Here is a 24,228-nt window from a genome sequence, read left to right on the forward strand (position 1 = left end):
AAGGATAGGTTCCTGGGTTAGTGGTTCTGTTGTGTGGTATGTGGTTGTTGGTGAGTATTTGCTTCAGGTTGGGGGGCTGTCTGTAGGCAAGGACTGGCCTGTCTCCCGAGATTTGTGAGAGTGTTGGGTCATCCTTCAGGATAGGTTGTAGATCCTTAATAATGCGTTGGAGGGGTTTTAGTTGGGGGCTGAAGGTGACGGCTAGTGGCGTAGCAGCAGATATTTTGCATATTTGACATCTCTTTGAGTCATGAATTAATGGGAAATTGAACTTTCATATGTTCCAGTGTACACACATTATAATAGATTTTAATTTACAATGGGATTATTCAAGTATCAGGGGGTAGCTGTGTTAGTCTGTATCCATAAAAACAACGAGGAGTCCGGTGGCACCTCTGTACATCACACACATACACCCCACCCCCCACTTGTCTCCCACCTGATCTGAAATTGGCACAAATCCTCCTTTTTGGACAAGGTAAATGTGTCCCTTCAGATAATGAGCTCAAAGACTGTATGTTTCTGGGGTTTCGAGCGTATTTCTCCCTCCCTCACATGTCACCTCTCAACCTTTACATGGTGGCCGATACCCACAATCTGTGGGACAAGTGCCTGACGGGCAGAACACCTGGGTTTTCTTGCCATTGTGCCACAACTGGAAGTTTGTAACCTTTCTTTAACTACTAAATCCTGCTCCTAAGCATGTCTCTTGATGGTGTGATGTACATGAAGAGGTTTTGACAGCTGTACCCCAAGAGGGGACACTGGGGAGAGTGCTGCTGTCATAGGTGACAACTCTGTGGGTGTTCCGGGGCTGGAGCACCCACGGGAAAAAAATAATGTGTGTTCAGCACCCACCGGCATCCCCATGGATCCACTCCTACTCCTCCCCCCAGTCCTTCATCCTGCTGTTGGGCTCCCCCCGATTAGCTCCTCCCCCTCCCTCCAGCTCCGCCCACCTACCATGATCAGCAGTTCAGCGGTGTGCAGGAGGTGCTGGGTGGGAGGGCAGGAAGAGGTGGGGGAGGGGGTGGAACTGGGCAGGAAGGGGCAGGGCAGGGGTGGGGGCTTCTGGGAAGGGGTGGGACCCCTAAGGAGCAGGGAGATGTAGCCCAGCTAACCGGGAGGAGATGGGGGAGGTCAGAGGGATCAGGCTGGGATACTTCTCAGGAAGGGATGGGGGAAGAGGGAGTGTAGTCCCCAGTCCATAAGGAGCCCAGCAGCTCAGAGCTGCTCCCCTTCCACCTCCTCTCCAGAGAAAAGTCTAGCAGCAGGCTCATCAATTCCTCTACCTGAAAACCCATCAGCTCCTGGGCTTCCTGCCTCCCTGCGCTGTTGTGAAGGGGGAAAAGGAAGCTCTGAGCAGGCAGAAAGATTCCTTTTCTGATCGTTATTAGAGTGCACTACAGGAGAGAGGTCTGTAGTTAGGTAGATAGTAGCGCTGTGCAGGAACTGGAGTTTCATATTTGCAGGAAATCACAAGGTTATGAATTTTTTTCCATTCCGAAATGAAACAAATGCCCCCAGCTTTTTGAGATTTCCCACACAATGGAATTCTGGATTTATTTATTTTTCTTCTGGGCCAGCTAAACATTTTTCTGATTTCACATTTTTGTTGTTTTTGTAGTAGAAAGAGAGAGCCTGAGACATGAGGCCTGGTATAAGGGGCCTTGTGTAAGGGCTAAGGCCCAAACTAAAGTCAGGCCCTGCTGATATAAAGCAAATTAGCAAGAGTCAGGCTAGGAGCAAAAGTCAGGGCCTGTTACAAAGCAGATGCCTGCTTGCAGGTTCATTATCCGATACATGAATTTAGCAAGAACAGTGCTGGCATTGCAAAAACACAAGCTCTCCTTGGCACATAAACACACTCCAGAAAGGTAGTACAAGAGAAATGTTTTGATTGAACCAACAGGTACAAGGTAACCTACATCAGAGCGGTAATATGTAATGTGTTTGTATCAGTGTATAAAAGAGGGTCACAGGGGGTGTCTTTGTCTAGCCTAGGGGGGAGCAGAAAGTCCTGCTGCTTACTGAGTCCATTGTCACGCTCAGACATGTATTGTGTGTACCTGTAGCACGCATAGGGCACTAATACTGTGCTTTATTGACAACAAACCTGGCCGAGCACATTCGCTACTGAATCATCTTCTTGGGTAGTTTGATCGAGGTCCACTGAATGGGTTATCTGGCCAGAGCCAGTGCAGCACACAGTGAGAACACACACGCAGCCAACAACTGACAACAGTTTTATATTCTGTTATGTGTCCTTCAAAAAGTGAGACAAAAATTCATTTTAAAGGGAAAATTGAAATGTTCCCTTTTCACCTTATGGCAATACCCCTTTCTAGTTTTTTTTCTACCTGAAATTTTGTCAAAATTGACAAGTTTCTTTGAGGTGTTTTGAATTTCATGGAACTGCATTTTCCGATAGAAAAATGTTCCATTGGAAAAATTCCAGCCATAGATTCCATAGATAGGTAATGCACCAGTATATGACATGCAAGAATATGTAGCATCGCTCTTGGGTGTTCTAGAAGCACTAAAAGGGCATTGTTGTTGTGTACTGCAGGAGGCTTTCTGTGTGCAGGGTTTGTCTTTTTAAGCTCTTAGCACCTGCTCCTAACCCCAGACAGCTGGTGCTTCCTTCCGTCCACGTGAGACATTGACTGAGAACACAGAGCATGGAAGGTTGCCTAAGTTTTATTGCTGGATGTGATGGTCCTTCCAGGACAGCTGAGAGGGCTGCTCCACGGCTATTTGATCCTCTGGTCTCAGCTCCTTGCTGGCTATCCTTCATAGCCGTCACTCTCTGAAGAGCTACACCAAAACATTTGAGTTGCAAAGTCTCCTGCCTCTTCATAGAATGGCACATTGGGTTCTATGGGGAGAGGGGAAGGAATTGGCTACATGTCAGCCAGCTGCATTTAGCACCTCGGAGGGTTGCCTGTATGAATCATTGGAACAAGTTGCTTAGGGACATAGTGTATTCTCTGTCACTTGAAGTTTTAAAATCAAGACTAAATAGCCTTCTCAAAAATCTGCTGTAGCTGAATGAGAAGTTATTAGGTTTAATGTGAGACTTGCTGGGTGGGATGCTCTGTGACGGTGGAGGGCAGCCCAGATGGTTATAACTGTCCCTTCTGGCCTTACAGTCTATGAATCTCGATGCAGTCCCTCAAGGGAAGGAGACTACCCTTGCCTATACAAACTGGCCAAAGAGTGTGAGAATTGGATGTTATCTTCATTTCCACCTCCCATCAGCACCCTTACAGAAAGGCTAATTAGTTGAGATGTGTACAGGGGCAGACAGATCACTCTGTTTCTTCATGGGAGGAAGCCCTGCCCTCAATAGAAGTCAATAAACATAGTACCTATTTTTAAAAAGAGGAGCAAACAAGACCCAGGGAATTAGAGACTAAGTTTGATTCCTGGAAAGATACTGGAACAAATTATTAAACAATCAATTTCTAAGCACCTAGAGGATAACAGAGTGATAAATAGAAAAGGAGTACTTGTGGCACCTTAGAGACTAACCAATTTATTTGATAAATAGCCAACATGGATTTGTCAAAAACAAATCATACCAAACCAACTTATTTTCCTTCTATTACAGGTTACTGGCCTACTGGATAGAGGAGAAGCAGTAAACAAGATATACCTTGATTTTAGCAAGGCTTTTGACATTGTCCCCCATGACATTCTCATAAGCAAACTAGGGAGATATGGTCTAGATGAAATTACTGTAAATTGGGTGCACAACTGCTTGAAAAACTGGACTCAGAGAGTAGTTGTCAATGATTCACTGTCACACTGGGAGGATGCTTCTAATGGGATTCTGCAGGGACTTGTCCTAGGTCTGGTATTACTCAATATTTTCATTAGTCTCTATGGTGCCACAAGTACTCAAGTTCTTTTTACAGACTAGCACGACTGCTCCTCTGAAACATTACACAACTGGTAGATGACACCAAGCTGGGAGGGGTTGCAAGAACTTTGGAGGACAGGATTAGAATTCACAATGACCTTGTCAAACTGGAGAATTGTGCTGATATCCACACGATGAAATTCAATAGCCAAGTGCAAAGTACCTCACTTAGCAAGGAAAAATCAACTAGAAAATGGGGAATAACTGGCTTGGCGGTAGTACTGCTGAAAATTATCTGGGATGGGGGGTGTATAGTGGATCACAAATTGATCTAAAAAACCTGACCTGTGAGGAAAGGTTAATAAATCTGGGCATGTTTAGTCTTGAGGAAAGAAGACTGAGAGGGGACCTGATAATCTTCAAATATGTTAAGGGCTGTTAAAAAAGAGGATGGGGATCAATTGTTTTCAGTGCTCACTGAAGGTAGGACAAGAACTAATGGAGTTAATCTGCAGCAACTGAGATTTAGATTAGACAATAGGAAAAACTTTCTGATTATAAGGGTAGTTAAACTCTGGAACAAGCTTCCAAGGGAGGTTGTGAAATACCAATCACTGGAGGTTTTAAAGAACAGATTAGACAAACATCTGTCAGGGATGGTTTAGGTTTACTTGGTTCTGCCTCAACGCAGGTGGCCTGGACTTGCTGACCTTTCAAGTTCCTTTCCAGACTGACATTTCTATGATGCTATGAATACAAAGTCCAGAGAGGAGTGGATCACTTATGGTGCTCTGAGGTTGGTAAGGCAGAGACATCCATCATAGGAAGTGTGGAGTAAGGTGTATCCTCCATGGTGATGGCATTCAAACTTTCATATGATCCATCAGTATCTTTGTTGCCTTGTGGTGCCTTCAAAAAACAAAAACAGAAGCAAAACAAAAAAACAACCCCAGACTTGTGGACATTAACATGTGGGGAAGGGGCTACCTTCTGCCTGAGAAAGTGTTTGAAAGCGAAGACTGAAAGACAAGCCAGCTAGTCTCTCAGAGATCACCTTATGCCAAAAAAGATCCCTTCAGGCCCGATTGCCAACTCACAGTGAGCAATGCCACTGACTTCAGCGGAACTATCTGTGTGAGTAAAGACTCACCAGAGTAAGTGAAAGATTCAGGGTTGGACCACTGTAGTTCAGTGGAATTCATCATGCTGTAGAGTGATACTCGCTCTGACTAGTGGTATCAGAATCTGGCTCACTGTACACATCGTATTCCAGTGTAAATGGGCTTCTTGGTCAATAGCGCTGGTCAAAAAGATTTTATCCAAAAAAACTTTTCACGGAAAAAGACTTTTTGAGAAAAATGGACGTTTCTTAGAGAAAATTTCCTTTTATGTAAAAAATTTAATTAAATTTTTAAAAATGGTTTTCATAGAAAAAAAACCCCTCAAACCAGTTTTTCCCCACCCAAGTTTTGGCAACTAAAACCTTTATTTTTTAAATACAATAACTGAAAATTATTGTTTTTACAATGAAAAATGTGGAAAAAAACCTAAGAGAGATATTTCAATGAAAAGTAAACATTTTCAATTTTCTTCTAAAATCACCCTAGAAAATTAAGTGCAGTGTTTAACAGGCTTAGCTAGTAAATCTGCTGAGAACCAAGGGCTGGGTTCTGAGTTGGATTTTGCACCCAGGGTAGGGAGTAAAATAAGCCACTGTATAACTCTCCACAGGCTGCACGTACTCTAGGAGTGTAGACATAAGCAGAGCTTATGAGTCCAGTAGGAGATGCACCTGAAAACAATAATTAGACTGCATTTATAGAGATGGTTGTTAGCAATGGTGTACAGCAGACATGGTTCTTGCCATGTTAATAAATGCTCAGTCTCTTGAAGGAGGAGGGACAGGATATTTTAAGGTTAATAATGTGACCCTCTACATTACATTTTCCAATTGTTCTTTTTTCAATAAATGTGACCTTTCATAATTTTTCCCATTAAAAATAACCAGACACAGCCATTAAATGGTCTAATTCTGCAAGCACTATTGAATACCAAGGTGGGCAGTCCCATGGACTTCATTGGGCCACTAGCAGTGGTAAGTTGAGCTGGCCAAAAAACTGTAAGTGTGTTTTCTGAACACACTTTGTGAATATATATATAATTTTATTTGCTCAGAAGTTTTGGGGCTTTCATAAAACATTTTGATTTTTTAAATTTAATTTTTGCTTTTCAAAATGTTGTTTTTCAAGTTTTTGTTGCATTTTCATAGAAAAATCCCATATTTTTCCTTTCCTTTCAGAGAGAAAGAATATTAAACCCACTTATATTTTTTTACTTTTTTCCATGGGCAAAATGAAATATTCTGATTGTGACCTGGAGTGAAATATTTCATTTTAACTTTCCTGGTGGAAAACCAATTTTCCTGCAGATAATTTAGATTTTTCAGAAACTGCATTTTCTGTGGGGAATCCATTCCGATGGAAAATTGCTGACTAACTCTAGTGCTTAATGTTCCTACTGTGAGGAATGCCTTTGAAGTTAACAGGCTTAGTCTCAGGAATAAAGTTAAGCATATGCATATGTGTTTGCAGGAGCAGGGCCTGGTGGGGGCAAGTTTTCAAAGGGATTTTGATTCACAATTCCTGTTGATTTTTGTGACAGAACTGACAATTTTCTGCAATATCCTTGAAAAAACTTAAGTTTATTAAGTTTAAGTAGCTTTGGAGTCCATTGTATTAAAAATTCAAATGTATATATTATTGAGGAATTGTATGTAACTTCTTTAGGGGAAGGTGTGACCACCGAAAACCCTGGGAAGTGTTATGACGGGGTAGTCAATTATTTTTTGTCAAGGTCCAAATTTCTTGATCAAGATAGAGTCAAGGTCCAGACTCCAGAGAAATATTTTTCACACTGCAATAACAATAATGATAATAATAAGTAAATAAAAAGATGTTGTGGTCCATTCAAAAGTGTCTGGTGGTCCGGATTTGGCCCACAATCTGCCTCTTGACTACCCAAGCATTATGAGCTTCACAGGACCATCTGAAACAATGGGCCAGACAAGTTTTGGGATAAACAAGGTTAAGTGGGTTTCCTAGGAACTCTCTAGGGTGAGCTGAATGTCAATTCACCTCCCTCAAATTATGCAAAAACTCAGCCATTTGAAGCTATGCCTTGAGAAAAGGACCTTTGTTTGCTGATCACCTGTTACATGAGGATCAAAGTCCCAAGCTGTATGAAGGAAAGAATGAACTATTCATGGGTGCTCTGGTTCTGAGCTAAAGTGGTTAGAAACTTGTAACCAGAGGAAAAAACCCTGTGTGGGGTTTGAAGAACTAATCAGCTACCAGAGCCCTTGCTGGAGTTGAGGGTGATCTCTGCCAAGCTTATTAGCATGTGAATAGGTTCTTTTATTGTTTTAATATTTTTTTCTGTAATGCTTTTACCTTAAAAATAAACATGCTTGCTTAGAAAGATCTGTGCGGTGACTTGTAATTGCAAGCAATTACAGCTGCTCATGGCCCCTGGAGATAAAGCAATGTGTAGACACTGACTATTTAGGCAGTCTTGCTTGCTGGCGATATCACAGGATAGGCAGGGAACTGTGCAACCTGGAAAAAACCCAGCTCAGGAGAGGCGCATCACAGGTCACCACTTAAGAGAGGTGACAACCGAGGAGCCAGAAGCCTTTAAGTAGGTTCCCATCCTGGACCATGGAGGAGCAATACATGTTCACTTGCCTTGAACTGTGACAATTTCTAAAGAGAATTAGATATTTAAATCCTTTAAGTGGCTTTGAAAAGCCACTTGACATTTTCACAAAGTCAATACAAACAAATAAAAATACGTAAATATGATATGACTTTTTGGCCATTCTCTCTTCTCTTCTCTCTTTTGCTTGCCTTTGTAAATAAATAAAAATCTAAACTGATCAGGTAATAAATAATTAAATATTGCTTTCTTACTGCCTGGCTGATCTTCAGTGCTCCTGCTTTTGTGACTGCGATCTTGTATTCTGCAGAAAATAAAAGAACAACAACAACAGTGAAGACTTGTTTGTGGTTCTCCTCCAGATATTGATCACAGAAATCTGGGAGTAGAGATTGGCATTGCTGAAGGGACCCTAGAGATTGTTTGAGGCAAACCTATGTCAGCATATCCTGGAAGATGTGCAGCTTTGTGTGTAAGTTTAGAGTGGGTCTAAAAACAATAATTGTGTGGAAAAAAATGAAAATTTTATGAAGTTCCCATTTTTCAGCATCTGAAGCAGGCCAGTTTTTCATTTTTTCAAAATTTCTTATGAAATATTTTTTCCTCACATTTTTAAATATTTTTTTATTTTTTCTCATTTATCCTGCTCTCCCACCTCTTTTTCCCCCGGTGTGTCAACTGAGGGCAATAAACTAAATGAAGTCCAGTGTCCACCCCCCTTTTTCATTTTTCTTTTTGCAACTCTAATTTTTCAAAACATTTCCAACTTTGAAACAATTGCCAAGTGGCACAGTTACAGAGTTTCATTTGGGAACTTTCCAAAGTTAAAGGAAGTTTTGAAAAGTTACAGTGCATAAAAATAAAACAAGAAAGAATACCCTCCCCCAAAGCAAAACAAACAAACCAACCCCCAAAGCAAATACAACTGAAAAAGTGGGGGGATGGAATGGAGGGGAAGAAAAGAAAGAACTCCCCCCCAACCTTAGACTTCATTCACTCAATTGTATTCAGTGGAAAGGAAGAGAAAGGGGGACCCCAAAATTCAAATTTTAAACATTATAAAAATGTTTAAATTTTGAAATATTCAGATTTAATGAATAAAAATAACAAAAACCAACCAAATGCCCTCCCTCACCCACAGACACATACACACAAACAGTAAAATTTTCAAAAGTAGCTTTGTGCCGAATTTTCAAAGGTATTGAAACGCCTAGCAATGCAGATAGGTGCTTAGAAGGATTTTCAAAAGTGCGTAGGTGACTAATGCCTATTGAAATCAATGCGAATTAGGCACCTAAAGACCTCTGAATATCTGGGCCTAATCACTTAAATGAAAATGGAATGTTGTCTTCAGGGGTGAAAGTAAGTCCAGTGACTTACTGGTATTCTGGGGCCAGCTCTGGCCCCCGGAAGGGGCGGGGTTGAGGGGGTCAGAGCCAGTAAGGTAAGTGACCCCCGCCCCACGGGGTAGCAGCAGCAGCCCAGGGCTCAAGGGGCTATTTAAAGGGCCCGGGGCTCCCCTGCTTCTACCGCCCTGGCCCTTTAAATAGCTGCTGGAGCCCTGGGCTTGAAATACCTTGAAATACAGCCAGCTCTCCTGGACTCCTTTCCCCTTCATGTTAGTCCCCCAGGGGATCCTACCCATCAGTTCCCTGAGGGAGTCGAAGTCTGCTTTCCTGAAGTCCAGGGTCCGTATCCTGCTGCTCTCATAGAATCATAGACCATCAGGGTTGGAAGGGACCTCAGGAGGTCATCTAGTCCAACCCCCTGCTCAAAGCAGGACCAATCCCCAATTTTTGCCCTAGATCCCTAAATGGCCCCATCAAGGATTGAACTCACAACCCTGGGTTTAGCAGGCCAATGCTCAAACCACTGAGCTATCCCTCCCCCCCCCTTTCTTCCCTGTGTCAGGATCCTGAACTCAACCAACTCATGGTGTCATAAATATAAAGGGAAGGGTAAACCCCTTTGAAATCCCTCCTGGCCAGGGGAAAGCTCCTCTCACCTGTAAAGGGTTAAGAAGCTAAAGGTAACCTCGCTGGCACCTGACCAAAATGACCAATGAGGAGACAAGATACTTTCAAAAGCTGGGAGGAGGGAGAGAAACAAAGGGTCTGTGTCTGTCTATATGCTGCTTTTGTCGGGGATAGACCAGGAATGGAGTCTTAGAACTTTTAGTAAGTAATCTAGCTAGGTATGTGTTAGATTATGATTTCTTTAAATGGCTGAGAAAAGAATTGTGCTGAATAGAATACCTATTTCTGTCTGTGTATCTTTTTTGTAACTTAAGGTTTTGCCTAGAGGGGTTCTCTATGTTTTTGAATCTAATTACCCTGTAAGATATCTACCATCCTGATTTTACAGGGGGGATTTCTTTATTTCTATTTACTTCTATTTTTTTATTAAAAGTCTTCTTGTAAAACACTGAATGCTTTTTCATTGTTCTCAGATCCAAGGGTTTGGGTCTGTGGTCACCTATGCAAATTGGTGAGGCTTTTTATCCAACATTTCCCAGGAAAGGAGGGGTGCAAGTGTTGGGAGGATTGTTCATTGTTCTTACGATCCAAGGGTCTGGGTCTGTGGTCACCTAGGCAAATTGGTGAGGCTTTTTACCAAACCTTGTCCAGGAAGTGGGGTGCAAGGTTTTGGGAAGTATTTTGGGGGGAAGGAAGCGTCCAAACAGCTCTTCCCCAGTAACCAGTATTAGTTTGGTGGTGGTAGCGGCCAGTCCAAGGACAACGGGTGTAATATTTTGTACCTTGGGGAAGTTTTGACCTAAGCTGGTAAAGATAAGCTTAGGAGGTTTTTCATGCAGGTCCCCACATCTGTACCCTAGAGTTCAGAGTGGGGGAGGAACCTTGACACATGGTCACTGCCTCCCAAATTCCCATCCACTTTTGCTTCCCCCACTAATTCTTCCCGGTTTGTGAGCAGCAGGTCAAGAAAAGCTCCCCCCCTAGTTGGCTCCTCTAGCACTTGCACCAGGAAATTGTCCCCTACATTTTCCAAAAACTTCCTGGATTGTCTATGCACTGCTGTATTGCTCTCCCAGCAGATATCAGGAAAATTAAAGTCATTTGAGAACTATTACTATTACTATTGAGAACAATAGTACCTGCTCAATGAATCCATGCCATGAATGGTCATGTTATTGGCAAGACCACCAAGGAGGAATCTGATTAGTTGTATACTTTCCTTAGGGCATTATGAAGTGGAGTGCCCCAAGGGTCGGTCCTGGGGCTGGTTTTGTTCCACATCTTCATTAATGATCTTGGGAATGGTGGGGATTGCACCCTCAGTAAGTTTGCAGATGACACTAAAATGGGAGGAGTGGTAGATATGCTGGAGGGTAGGGATAGGATACAGAGGGACGTATACAAATTAGAGGATTGGGCCAAAAGAAATCTGATAAGGTTCAACAAGGACAAGTGTGGAGTCGTGCATTTAGAACGGAAGAATCCCATGAACTGCTACAGACTAGGGACTGAGTGGCTAGGCAGCAGTTCTGCAGAAAAGGACCTAGGGGTTACAGTGGACGAGAAGCTGGATATGAGTTAACAGTTTGCCCTTGTTGTCAAGAAGGCTCACAGAATTTTGGGCTGTATAAATAGGAGCATTGCCAGCAGATCGAGGGACGTGATCATTCCCCTCTATTCGGCATTGATGAGGCCTCATCTGGAGTACTGTGTCCAGTTTTGAGCCCTACACTACACAAAGGATGTGGAAAAATTGGAAAGAGTCCAGCGGAGGACAACAAAAATGATTGGGGGCTGGACACATGATTTATGAAGAGAGGCTGAGGGAACTGGGATTATTTAGTCTGCAGAAGAGAAGATGACGGGGGATTTGATAACTGCTTTCAACTACCTGAAAGGGGGTTCCAAAGAGGATGGATCTAGACTTTTCTCAGTGGTAGCAGATGACAGAACAAGGAGTAATGGTCTCAGGTTGCAGTGGGGGAGGTTTAGGTTGGATATTAGGAAAAACTTTTTCACTAGGGGGGTGGTGAAACACTGGAATGCGTTACCTATGGAGGTGGTGGAATCTCCTTCCTTAGAGGTTTTTAAGGTCAGTCTTGACAAAGCCCTGGCTGGGATGATTTAGTCGGGGATCGGTCCTGCTTTGAGCAGGGGGTTGGACTAGATGACCTCCTGAGGTCCCTCCCAACCCTGATATTCTATGATTATATATACAAATACTAATACTAGAGCAATGCTGTTATTCATCATATTTAATGTCAACATTTGCAAATCTAGCAGTGTGAAATTGGCCCAATTATTTCACCATCTAGGGAAATCATGATGCTTTGTAAAAATGCAAAAGCGGCAAAGAGTCCTTTGGCACCTTATAGACTAACAGACGTATTGGAGTATAAGCTTTCATGGGTGAATACCCACTTCGTTGGATGCATGCATACAAAGTGGGTATTCACCCACGAAAACTTATGCTCCAATATGTCTGTTAGTCTACAAGGTGCCACAGGACTCTTTGCCACTTTTACAGATCCAGACTAACACAGCTACCCCTCTGATACTTGTAAAAATGCAGTCACTAACACACAAAACAAACATTATTCCCAACTTTATGTGCCCACCAAATAACAAAACAGGTCTCATCCATTTCTATAATGTAATATATGTGCTAAAGAGGTCCAAATAAAGGAGATACATTAGCTTGCTAAATTTAAGAAATTAGGATATTTTCAAGTCCTTATTCGAGTTGGATGAATTTTTTTTCAACTAATTGCTTTTTTACCAAAAAAAAAATAATGCATTTTTGGTGTCCAAAACTATTAACCAAATTTGAGTCAAAATTCAACAAATAGTATCACTTTGAAAAAAAAATGTAGAGTAAAAACATCTAGTTTTGACTTTTAAATTCAAAATGGCATTTCATTTTTAAATTTGGCCAGTTTGGAATACATCTACACCCATACCAACACCTGCACAAAGGTTGAAAAACACCAAAACTGGCCAAATTGAAACAAAAAAACCTGCAAAATAATATTTTTATTGTAGACTGAAATGTTTGGATTGATTTTAAATGAATTGTTTTTTAGTTTTTTTCATTTGATGAAAAAATTTGTAAACATATGTTTCAGTTTGAATAAAATCAGATTTTATGGTACGGCTTCTGAACAAAAAATCCGTTATTTTCCTAGCTCAATATCTTATAATATACGCTATCCTCCTCCCTCCATTTTGAATATGCCAAAAATTGAACCTTTCCCTCAACTATACCTTACATTTTTATCTGAACATCACAGAATGACCAGGTATTTTTACTTTGTGGCTACCATCAAAGTGGAACTGGTAACACAGCCTATCTGTGATTTTTTTAACAACTCAACTGTATTATCATTTGCCTGCTCTATACTTCCCATCACTCAGACAGATGGGGAGAGGTCGGGCTTCAGAGACCTGATGTCCCCTTTTTCTGAATATACATTTGAAGACGAGCTACAGAATAGAAGTTCAAGTCCTATGATAGCAAATAAAGTCACTTACCTTTGCAAGATGGTTGCATTCCAGAGCTACTGTTATTAGCCTGCGAGATGTTAGCTGTGGAGAAAATTTATAGGAGTTTATTCATAAATCACTTGTTATTTGAAATCCTTTATATAAATAGGCTTTAAAATATCCATGTTTTCAAAATGGAACATTTAGTGCCCAGCTCTGAAATAATAACAGGAATAAAGCTTCAGGTTGCTATAGCTAGTCCTCGGGAGCCAGGATGGTCTTGTGGCATGAGCCACAAAGATCTGGATTCTATGAGTTTGGGCAAGCCACTTAATCTCTCTCCGATGAAGTGAGCTATAGCTCATGAAAGCTCATGCTCAAATAAATTGGTTAGTCTCTAAGGTGCCACAAGTACTCCTTTTCTTTTTGCGAATACAGACTAACACGGCTGTTACTCTGAAACCTGAAATTAATCTCTCTGGTCTCCCTTCCAGTTCCCTTGTTCAGTGAGTAGCATCTTACTCTATGAGTTTGTTTAATCAGAGTTTCTTGCAGATTAAAGAGTTACTCAGCATGAGGAAAGGTACCAATACCTAAATTCTGCATCTGTGCAATGGGGGTAATAAACTTTCATTTGTCTGTCTTGTTTTATTCAGAGTCTATGTACAATCCACTGCCAAGTGCTCCATGTTCCTTTCTGTGCCCCGTCCACAGAGGGTATAAATCTGTCACACTGCAACATAAAGAGTCTTGGCTCTTTAGCTCAAGCTGCAGCTGTTCATGTGTCTAGCTCCGGAACCCACACTGCATCACCCAGAATGGTGGCTTTTCAGGGAAAAGCTTGTTTCTTGCTATGCATTTGTATAGCAGCCAGGACAATGGGGCCCCAATCTCAGTAGAAACCCGTAGCCACTACGGTAATGAAAATTAAAGCTGAGTGCATAATTGATTTCCTTGTTTGGGTGGGGATTGAACCAAAACACTGGAACATAAATTTGGTTCAGTTCAAACAAAAACTGATTTTTTTTTTTAGTTTTTTTTCTGCCCAAACAAAAAAACAAAGAAAAATTTCATATTGGGTCCACCGAAATGGTTTGTTGTAAAGTTTTCATATCATTCGTGGTTGTTTTTTGCCTTTTTTCCTTTTGTTAAAAAATTAGTGAAATTTCAAAACAAAAAGCCACCTTGAAATGAAGTCTAATTTTTGTTTCAATTTTTTTCAGCTGAAAATATTTGCTGAATTCAGCCTGAATTTGTGAATAGTTTTGGTGCCTTGCAAAATGCATTCTTCAGTGAATTTACTAATTAAAGAAAAAAATCACTCAGCTCTAATGACAATCCCCTCATTTAATGCTGTGATTGGGGTCTAACAGTTTTCTGAGAGATAGGGGCACAGGAAAACTGCCCACCTATTACATTAGGAAAGGGGTCACGTTTCACACACATTGTGAAGAGGAATAGAATGATCACCACTATCCCTAATTTCATTCCCATCATCCTGAATCGTCTTATCTTCCCCTGTATTTATCACTGCTCAGGCTGAACATAGGACAGTTTGGGTTCAGCCTAGAGCTGTAGTGATTCAAGATCAAGATTTCCCTTTTCTTAAATAAACAGCTCTAAATGTTGAAGAACTCCCAAGATAGTAAATACAATCACTTACCTTTCCAGGAAGGCTCTGTTCCAGAATCACTGTCATTAGACTGGAAGATTTTATGTGAATTTGATACATGACAGATCATTCATAAATTACTGAACATAAGAACATAAGTGTGGCTATACTCAGTCAGACCAAAGGTCCATCTAGCCCAGTCTTCTGACAGTGGCCAATGCCTGGTGCCCCAGAGAGAATGAACAGAACAGGTTATCATCAAGTGTTCCATCCCCTGTCGCCCATTCCCAGCTTCTGGCCAACAGAGGCTAGGGACACCACCCCTGCTCATCCTGGCTACTAGCCATTGATGGACCTATCCTCCATGAACTTATCTAGTTCTTTTTTTGAACCCTGTTATAGACTTGGCCTGCACAGAATCACTGGAAATCCATATATAAATAGCCTTTAATATCTGGCTGTTATATAACACTTTTTTCCATACCTCAAAGCATTCTACACAAGAGATGATCCATATAGGGAAACTAAGGCACAGAAAGGATAAGTTGCTTGCCAAAGATCACCCATCTCAGGAGTGAAAGCCTCCAGCTGGACATGCTTACTGAGAAATTTCAAATGGTTTGCATTGGGCTTGGAATTCTCTTTGGTGAATTTGCTTGTTTGGTATTAGACACTTGTTTTCCATAGATCTTTAACTCTCTTGTGCTTTTTTAAGAGTAAGACGTGTGTGATAAGAAATTCCTTTGCTAAGCCTGTGTCTCCTTACTGTACTGCCATGTTATCACTGAAGGGTGTAACTAGAAACCAGAGTTCCCACAGCCAGGTGGGCTCTAGGAGGAACATTCTAAGCAACTGGGAACTCAGGGGATCTGTGGCACTGCTTCTGGGGTGTAGTTGGTTAGACTGCAAGGTCTCATTGTTCCATCTGGGGGTTGGATGCCATCTCAACAGACTGGTGTCCAGAGAGTAGTACTGGACCAGGCTGTGACTAGAGCTGAGCCAATAATGGATTTTTCAGTTCAGGGGCTGAACTGGAAAAAAAAAAATCTGGTTTGCTTGAAACCAAACCACTTCTTTTTTCATTTTTTTTCATTGACTCAAAAAAAATTTAAAAAACCCACAAAAATTCATACTGAATCAATCAAAACATTTTTTGAAATAATGTTTTTTTCCCCCGAGTTATTAATTACATTGGTCATTCTAGGTGTTTTCACATTTTTTTTGGTTTGTTTTTTTTTAAACTGGCTAAATTTGAAATCAAAAGGCCATTTTGAATTGCAAAGTCAAAACAGTTTGACTTTTACTCAAAAACGTTTCAAAATAAAACATTCATAATAAACAGTTTTGATTTTTTCTTATTTGACTGGAAGTTGGTGTAGTTTTGGACTCTGAAAATGCATTTTTCTGCAAAAAAATAAACATCTCTCCCTCTTCCGCACAACTTCTTTTGTATTGTTGTCCGCATGCCATGTAGATATGCTAGTAAGATGTTTGACACAGCAAAAAATCTATTTATCATCTGGTGATGCCTAAAACTTTTCTTTTCTATGGAACTTAGTGCTGATCAAAACAGTTTTTTTAATAAGATCTCTTAAACTTTGTTAGTGTTTTTCAAAATGTTTGGAAACATTTGTATTGAAAAAATAGGACCTGATCATGCAGAGATTTATGCCTATGTTTAGCTTCTCTTCTGTGAGTAGGCCCCATGATGTCATGGTTAAACATGTGAGTAAGAACCAGGTGCCTTGAGGAGAAATTTATCATTTACTACCCATTGTTTTCCATTTTTTAACTAAGAAATTCTCAAGACTGTTTTTTTGTAAGAAAATTGTATTTTTTCTTTAAATTTGCATAGTGTGACCAAAAAAACCCAAATCCATTTTTTATTGCAAAAATGGGAAACTATAAATGAAATATAAAAAATCTCCTTGCAAAAAATTGTGAAAATTTCAAACAACCCTCCAACTAGTTCAAAACTAGCAAAATGGAGAACAATCTATTTAGTTGATCAGAGAAGATTAAAGGTTGTCTTGATCAGAGAATCTACTTGGGGAGAAGATTTCTGAGGGCACTTCAATCAGGCTGGTGATGGTACAAATCCAATGGCTGGATGTTGTAGACAAATGTAAACAGGAAATGAGGAGAAAAATTTTAACAGTGAAGGGAATTAACTATTGGTACAACTAAGGTTCCAATCCTGTAAATAGATCCCACCGGTGAGAGTCTATATTATAGGATCCTGTCTGTGCAGGTTTACACTGGGTATGAATTAGTACAGTATCAAGGTGTAGCAGTCCCAGTGTTTAAATCTGGAAGTTCTTGGTTCAATCCCTGCTGTGTCACCTAATGGGACTACTCACGGTAGTATAAATCAACCATATACACAAGTGTTTGCAGAACTGGGATCTCACATGGGGATGCAGCAGATACTTCATCATTTGGAGTCTTTAAACAGAGATCGGCCATCTTTCTAACAGGTACAGTCTAGCTCATGGTTACAGGAATAACCAAGGAGTGGCTAAAAGAAAAGCAGTACTTGTGGCACCTTAGAGACTAACCAATTTATCTGAGCATAAGCTTTCGTGAGCTACAGCTCACTTCATCGGATGCAATGGAATGCAAAGGAATGGCTGGCATTCTAGAGATTGCTACTGAGGCTAGCTGGTCGCATTGATCCCATATGGCCTTGGAATCTATGATAATGATTTTCAAACTTTTTCACCAAATATGGTTTCATTTTCTGTGGCCAGCTCTGTGAATAACAAATATTTTTTCCTTAAGCAGGGTGAGTTCAGTTTCTTACCTGTGACATTCAGGTACCAGGCTGCACTGAGAAATGAATTCTTCATCTGGCCATCTATGTGGTGATACAAACAAGTGAAGTTTCCGGAGCTGTTTGCCCTCACTTTGTGATGTACGTTGTATGCAAATGTGCTTTCCTTCATTGGCTGGACTCTAAGATCCTGCCCATCTTTACAGAAGATAACGTAGGTAAAACGGAACAAGGCAGGTACTTTACATTTAAGCAAAACTGTTTCTCCTGAGTGACTGGACACCTTGTTGAGAAATATCTGAGAAGCAGGGAGGCCACCTATAGGAAAAATATATTACATTAAACATCTAAAATACCCTTAATTGCTGGGATAAATTCAGCCAAATTGGAGCTGGTTGAAATGTTTTGAAGAGATGGGGGGGGGGGGGGGAAGAGAGATGTAAAATACCCTTTTTTGACACTGGGATTTTTTTGGAATAATAGTTTTTCAGAATTTGTCATGAAAATTGTATTAAAATTTTGATTGAAAATTTACCATTTTTAATTTTGTGCTTATTGCAGTGTATAGGAATTGGGTAGTGTAATTTTATATAGCTTATCAGCCTTCATAGAATCATAGAATATCAGGGTTGGAAGGGACCCCAGAAGGTCATCTAGTCCAACCCCCTGCTCAAAGCAGGACCAATTCCCAGTTAAATCATCCCAGCCAGGGCTTTGTTAAGCCTGACCTTAAAAACCTCTAAGGAAGGAGATTCTACCACCTCCCTAGGTAACGCATTCCAGTGTTTCACCACCCTCTTAGTGAAAAAGTTTTTCTAATATCCAATCTAAACCTCCCCCACTGCAACTTGAGACCATTACTCCTCGTTCTGTCATCTGCTACCATTGAGAACAGTCTAGAGCCATCCTCTTTGGAACCCCCTTTCAGGTAGTTGAAAGCAGCTATCAAATCCCCCCTCATTCTTCTCTTCTGCAGGCTAAACAATCCCAGCTCCCTCAGCCTCTCCTCATAACTCATGTGTTCCAGTCCCCTAATCATTTTTAGCACCTTAGAGACTAACCAATTTATTTGAGCATGAGCTTTCGTGAGCTACAGCTCACTTCAGCTCACGAAAGCTCATGCTCAAATAAATTGGTTAGTCTCTAAGGTGCCACAAGTACTCCTTTTCTTTTTGCGAATACAGACTAACACGGCTGTTCCTCTGAAACTAATCATTTTTGTTGCCCTTCGCTGGACTCTCTCCAATTTATCCATATCCTTCTTGAAGTGTGGGGCCCAAAACTGGACACAGTACTCCAGATGAGGCCTCATCAATGTCGAATAGAGGGGAACGATCACGTCCCTCGATCTGCTCGCTATGCCCCTACTTATACATCCCAAAATGCCATTGGCCTTCTTGGCAACAAGGGCACACTGCTGACTCATATCCAGCTTCTCGTCCACTGTCACCCCTAGGTCCTTTTCCGCAGAACTGCTGCCTAGCCATTCGGTCCCTAGTCTGTAGCTGTGCATTGGGTTCTTCCGTCCTAAGTGCAGGACCCTGCACTTATCCTTATTGAACCTCATCAGATTCCTTTTGGCCCAATCCTCCAATTTGTCTAGGTCCTTCTGTATCCTATCCCTCCCCTCCAGCGTATCTACCACTCCTCCCAGTTTAGTATCATCCGCAAATTTGCGGAGAGTGCAATCCACACCATCCTCCAGATCATTTATGAAGTGATCTAGTGATGCTCACTGGTGTTCTGTGTTTTTACACACCAGTTTGAGCAGCAGTACAGGCCTGAGAAGTTATGTGTAGTCAATAAGTACAGTAATTTGGGCCTCATGATGCCCCTGTGGTTCCTTCATATTATTATTGTTGCATAAAGGGCAAAAGACATTTTTAAACGAGAAAATTTCAAAAATGGCTTTTTAAAAATTTGAAATAATTAACTCCTGTGCACACACACACTTAGGCCCGATCCTGCAAAGACTGCGGCACGTGCTGTATTCTACTACTGTGATGGTAGAGTGAGGAACGTGTATGAGTGTTCACAGAATTAGGGTCTACTGAAAGTCATTTTTAATTGATTTTTATTTAAAAACTGGAAAAGGAGAAACAAAAATTTTCAATAGCATTTTTAATTTAAAAAAATTCCTGAGCAATGTCGAGAAAAGATTTTCAGCAAAGGGATTTTGAGGTGTTTGAAAATTTTAGTGAATTTTTTCCTATGTTTGCATCGTCCAGTTCTCTCTGAGCCCAGCCCAGCGCTTTGAGCAGAAAAGCTGATGCCACACAACATGTGGCTGGATGGCACTCTGTCTGCGGGCCGATTTCCTTTCGGAGGCTGGGGAGTGAGAGAGGCGGGAGTAGGGAAGGGACCCAGAAGCAGGAGTAATAACCTGGATCCAAAGCTGTGCAGAGCAGCCTGCACCCCCTTTCCGTGGCTCCAGGACCTCTGGGGTTCCCCTGCTCCTCCCAGCTCTTTGGCCTTGGGGAACAAAGAAATTACTAGGAGGCGTCACCCCCAGGGACCAGACACAAGGAGCAGGCTTTGCACCATGGGAGGGGGAAATGTGGGGCTCAACAGGGGATGCTTGGATATTGGTCATGTCATCAGCCAGCTTTCTGCTGGAGATGTTCTGCCCTGCATTTACTGGCATGAAGGAGATGTTTGAGGACCATCACTCTGCTGGCATGTGCTACCCCTTCCCCCTACCCCTGTCTTGGCTATTTAAATTGTTACCTCATCAGGGATTGGCTCTTGCTCTGTGTTTGCACAGTGCCCAGTACAACAGAGCTATGATCTTGGATGGGGTCCTGAAATGCCACTAATAAATGCTACTAATAAAGTGAATGCTACTAATAAAGACTGTCTGGCCAAAATTCCCAACTAGAGACACTTTCAAAGGGGTTGATTTCCCGGGGGTGGGTGCTCAGCACTTAATGAAATCCAGGCCCCTTCATGGTGTCCCAAGCTGAGCACCTGAAAATGGAGTCACAAGAGAACATGATCACAGGAGTATCAGCAGATGGGCCGAGGCCACTTTAAACAGTGGAGAACCTAAAAAGGAGTCCTTCATGCATCGAGCAGCACTGCACGGTACAACTGCCACAGCAAAGGGGCCCAGCTGCGTGGCTAACTTTAAAACATTGCTAGCTCAGTCACTTGGGGTTCTTTTTAGAACTTTATTGGATTAGAAACAAAGGCCTGTAAATATTGTTTGAAAGGTCAGAGCCAATAAAATGTGGATTGCAGGATAAGGGCCCTAGGGCCAGATGTTCACAAGAGCTCAGAGCCGATTTTCAAGGGCTCAGCACCCAACATGCCCTCAGGGTGCTGAGTCCTCTGGCCATACATGTGGGAACTGAGCTACGTTGAACAGTCTGGCTGCCACGTCTTTTTAGGCTCAAGCTACTGTGACCCAGGCCTCCTTGTGTGGTGCTCTGTCCCCATCCAGTGGCACCTAGACTATCTAGATTGACGAGTCTGATGCAGCCTTAGCTCAAAGCCACGTGGCTTTTTAGCTCACGCAGTAGAGGCTCATAAACTGAACTTCAGAGGTCCCAGGTTCAATCCCGCCCACTAACGACCAGGGTCTGTCAGCATTACACCATAATTACTCCAGTGGCTGGCCCAGCCCTATGAGCCATTGACCTCTTCGTGGTAATTGCTAAGTGCCTCCCAGGCCCACTCGACATCCATAGGAGCTGAGGATGCTCATGAGATGTTCAGCATCCTGCAGGATTGGGCCTTTAAAATCTGCCTCTTGACATATTTAGGCCTAATCTCTATTTAAGATAAGAGCAGAGGGCCTGAATCTGCTGTCCTGCCTCAGGCAAATCTTCCACTGAATCAAGCGTCAGTCCCAGAATTTTTTCTTTTGGTTTTAAAAATGATCCTTTCTATGTACACGAAGGCGTTCTTGCCGACTCAGCACAATTCAGCCGGGCCTGACCCAAGGTCCACTGCAGCACTGGGCTTTGGATCAAGCCCTTGGCGCATTGCTGTTTGGTGAATGGAGTCAAATAAGCCCATCAGTGAATGGAGTCAGATAAGCCCATTTGCTACCGGACAAATAAATTATTGGCCAGATAGTTGTCTATGGTGTTCAGCCAGCTCTAGATGGCAAATAAATCCATCTCCCAATTTAGCAAAATTCATCTTATAATCCATGAAGACCTTTTCTCTGCTCTTCCAGCCCCTCTTCAAAGCACCATATTTATTTCTATTCCCAACACACAGAATATTCTCTCCTGCTATATCTCTGTATTTCTGCTCTAGGTACATGGGGTAAATACTCACCCGGAGAACTGCAGTGTTGTTGGCTTGTGAAACCAATACCTTCAAAATAAACACACAATAGATTTTAGTGCCAATTACAGGCAGAGGCCCAAATTCTGATCCCAGTTACCCCTCGCTAAACGCAGAGTCACCCATTAAATGCATTGACCCTAGGATAAATCCACGGTCGCTAATTGACTGCAATGGAGTTCAGGTTGGATTCTGATCAAAGTTACATTGATGTAAATCCAAAATAACTCCAGTAGAATTTGGTTGAGATTGCTTAAAAATTAAATTAATTTAAAAATGGTTATGTTTCTAATTAAATACATATAAAATACACGATCGCATTGTCAGAACAATAGCTTAATATCCACGGTAAGCTGTGGATTTCTTTTTCTAAAAAGAAATATCATGAAATGATAGAGCATTGATTGGCATCTTACAGCTTTTGTTTGTAGCAAATTCATCTCAAATAATTTACATGGTGAATTTTTGATCATTTTTATTGAAATGATTTTAAACAAATAACTATTCAACCTGCTCTGTTCAGCTCTCACACACTCAACTAGTCATATGAATTTCATGTGCTCTGATTAGATTTGTCTAAGCCATATTTCACTTGTATCTTTCCAATGGAATTCTGCCATCAGTTCCAGAATTAAGAAAATATTAAATGACAAAACGGATATAAATATATGCGTTAAAGGTTCAATAATGTTTGATTCCAGCTCTGTCTATTTAATATCATTTTGATGGATAATATCAATTTTTAAAGCATTTAATTTTTAAATTGATTTGAATTTTCACAGTTGTGGGAATTCTGGCGGGTGGGTCAGACAATGGGAGGGATTAGACAATAATTACTAAATGACAGTAGATGCTGAGATTCAAAGGAAACTTTATAGCTGTTATAACATAAATTGTCAACATCACATTCCAAACTATGCAAAATAGATATCCTTAAATCAAACTCTAATTAAAGTTCACACAGCACTTTTCTTACAGTGTCTGCAAATTTCGATTATTATTGATGGAAATATTTTTTCATTAGTTTGTGAGTGAACAGTGAAACTGAGGTTTACCAATAAAAATCTAATCCCTCCAAGCCTAAATATACTTGCACAATTGTAGTTTGTTTTCTAAACAAAGGGTGGGGTTTTCAGAAGTGCCCATAGGCCAGATTTTCAGGGGCATCTATGCATATGGAGATACAGATATGTGCCTGGGATTGTCAAATGTGCCCGGGTACCTAGCTAGGTTCTTTTGTGAATCCCACTTTCACTTATCTACATCTTTAGGCACTTAAATACCTTCAAAACATGGCCCTGGGGCATTTAGGAGCACAATATCTACCAATTTTCAATGGGGTTTGTGGTCTTAAATCAGTTAGTTACTTTTGGAAATCCCTCTCCCAATGTCTAATTTTGACCCTTCGTTAAAGCCTTGCTGATCAGCGGAACAATTTTCTAGTCTTTTGTCCTCAGTCTCTTCTTAGAAATAAAGAACGTTCTTCACATACTCACAGCAAAGCCAGAGTCCTAGTGGCAGGATCACTGGGAGAATCGCTGGCAACTGACCAGTCAGGAAATTTCTTCAGTGGCTTCTGCCACTTGGGGTGCAGGTTAAGAGACAAGTCCAGAGTCTCGTTTCTGAGCCTCCTTCTGCCCCAGGGGATTCACAGAAGATCAGATGCAGTCCCTCTGATGTGGTTTGCCTTGTAATCTTTGGGCTGCAGGTGCAAGGCAGGCAACTTATACTTGGCTGCGAGTCTTCTGCTCCTCAGGGTTGCAGACTGGTATCACGCTCTCCTCTTGGGCGGCTGGCCCCCTGATATCTGTCACCACTTGCCATGTTCAAGCATTCACACTACTCTGCTCTACCCCACACCTGAGCCCGAACTTGATGCATGAAAAGGTAAGGAGATATCCCTATCGGTGAACCTTGCTCTGTGCTGCAAGTGATGGAGGAGCATGTCCCAGCTTTAATTGTTTCTGCTGAGCAGCCAAAAAAAGAACACTGGGCCCCCAGCCAAAAGACACGTTTCGAGCAGAGAGCGCGTGGTCACTTCATGTGTGTCCCAAGACAAAAGAGAAGCCACCAGAAAAATATCAGGTCTCTTGTGTTAGACAGGAAAGTATCAGAGCTGCTTGAAAAGCACCAATTCTTTTTTCATTGGATGTTTAGAAAAAGTGACATTTTTTCCTAAATGTCCTCCAAAACTTTGTTGGGCTTTGAATGAAAAGACAAAGACAAAGCTGCTTATTTATTTATTTGTTTGTTTGTTTATTCATTCATTGGCTTTTGAAAACCATTTTCAGCTTTTGGTTAAAACAATAATTTGTTTTTAGAATATTGAAAATAATCATTAAAAAATCTTTAAACCTGAAAACTTACTGAAAATCCATCAAGCGAGCAATCAATCAATAACCAAATATTATTTGGTTTCTGGTTTTTTGTCAAAAAAGGGAAATTTTTGATCAAAATGAAAATTTTCCATTTATATTTCGGTTTCAAAGGTATTTTTCTTCAAAAATAT

The 24,228-nt window shown here is 41.3% G+C and overlaps 1 protein-coding gene across 1 annotated transcript; it reads right to left on the bottom strand.

The window, feature by feature from the left end:
• Positions 1-4,642: 4,642 nt before the first annotated feature.
• LOC144929792 (uncharacterized) lies at positions 4,643-23,568 on the bottom strand. The gene is made up of 6 exons (XM_078850358.1): positions 23,216-23,568; positions 21,711-21,749; positions 17,454-17,741; positions 13,087-13,140; positions 7,834-7,883; positions 4,643-4,774 (listed from the first exon to the last, which is right to left on the bottom strand). The coding sequence occupies exons 3-6, from the start codon at positions 17,593-17,595 to the stop codon at positions 4,643-4,645; spliced, it is 378 nt and encodes a 125-aa protein (XP_078706484.1). The 5' UTR covers positions 17,596-17,741; positions 21,711-21,749; positions 23,216-23,568.
• Between the last annotated feature and the right edge of the window lie 660 nt (positions 23,569-24,228).

Source organism: Lepidochelys kempii, chromosome 23 (assembly GCF_965140285.1).
Source record: "Lepidochelys kempii isolate rLepKem1 chromosome 23, rLepKem1.hap1, whole genome shotgun sequence".
Taxonomy (NCBI): Eukaryota; Metazoa; Chordata; order Testudines; family Cheloniidae; genus Lepidochelys; species Lepidochelys kempii.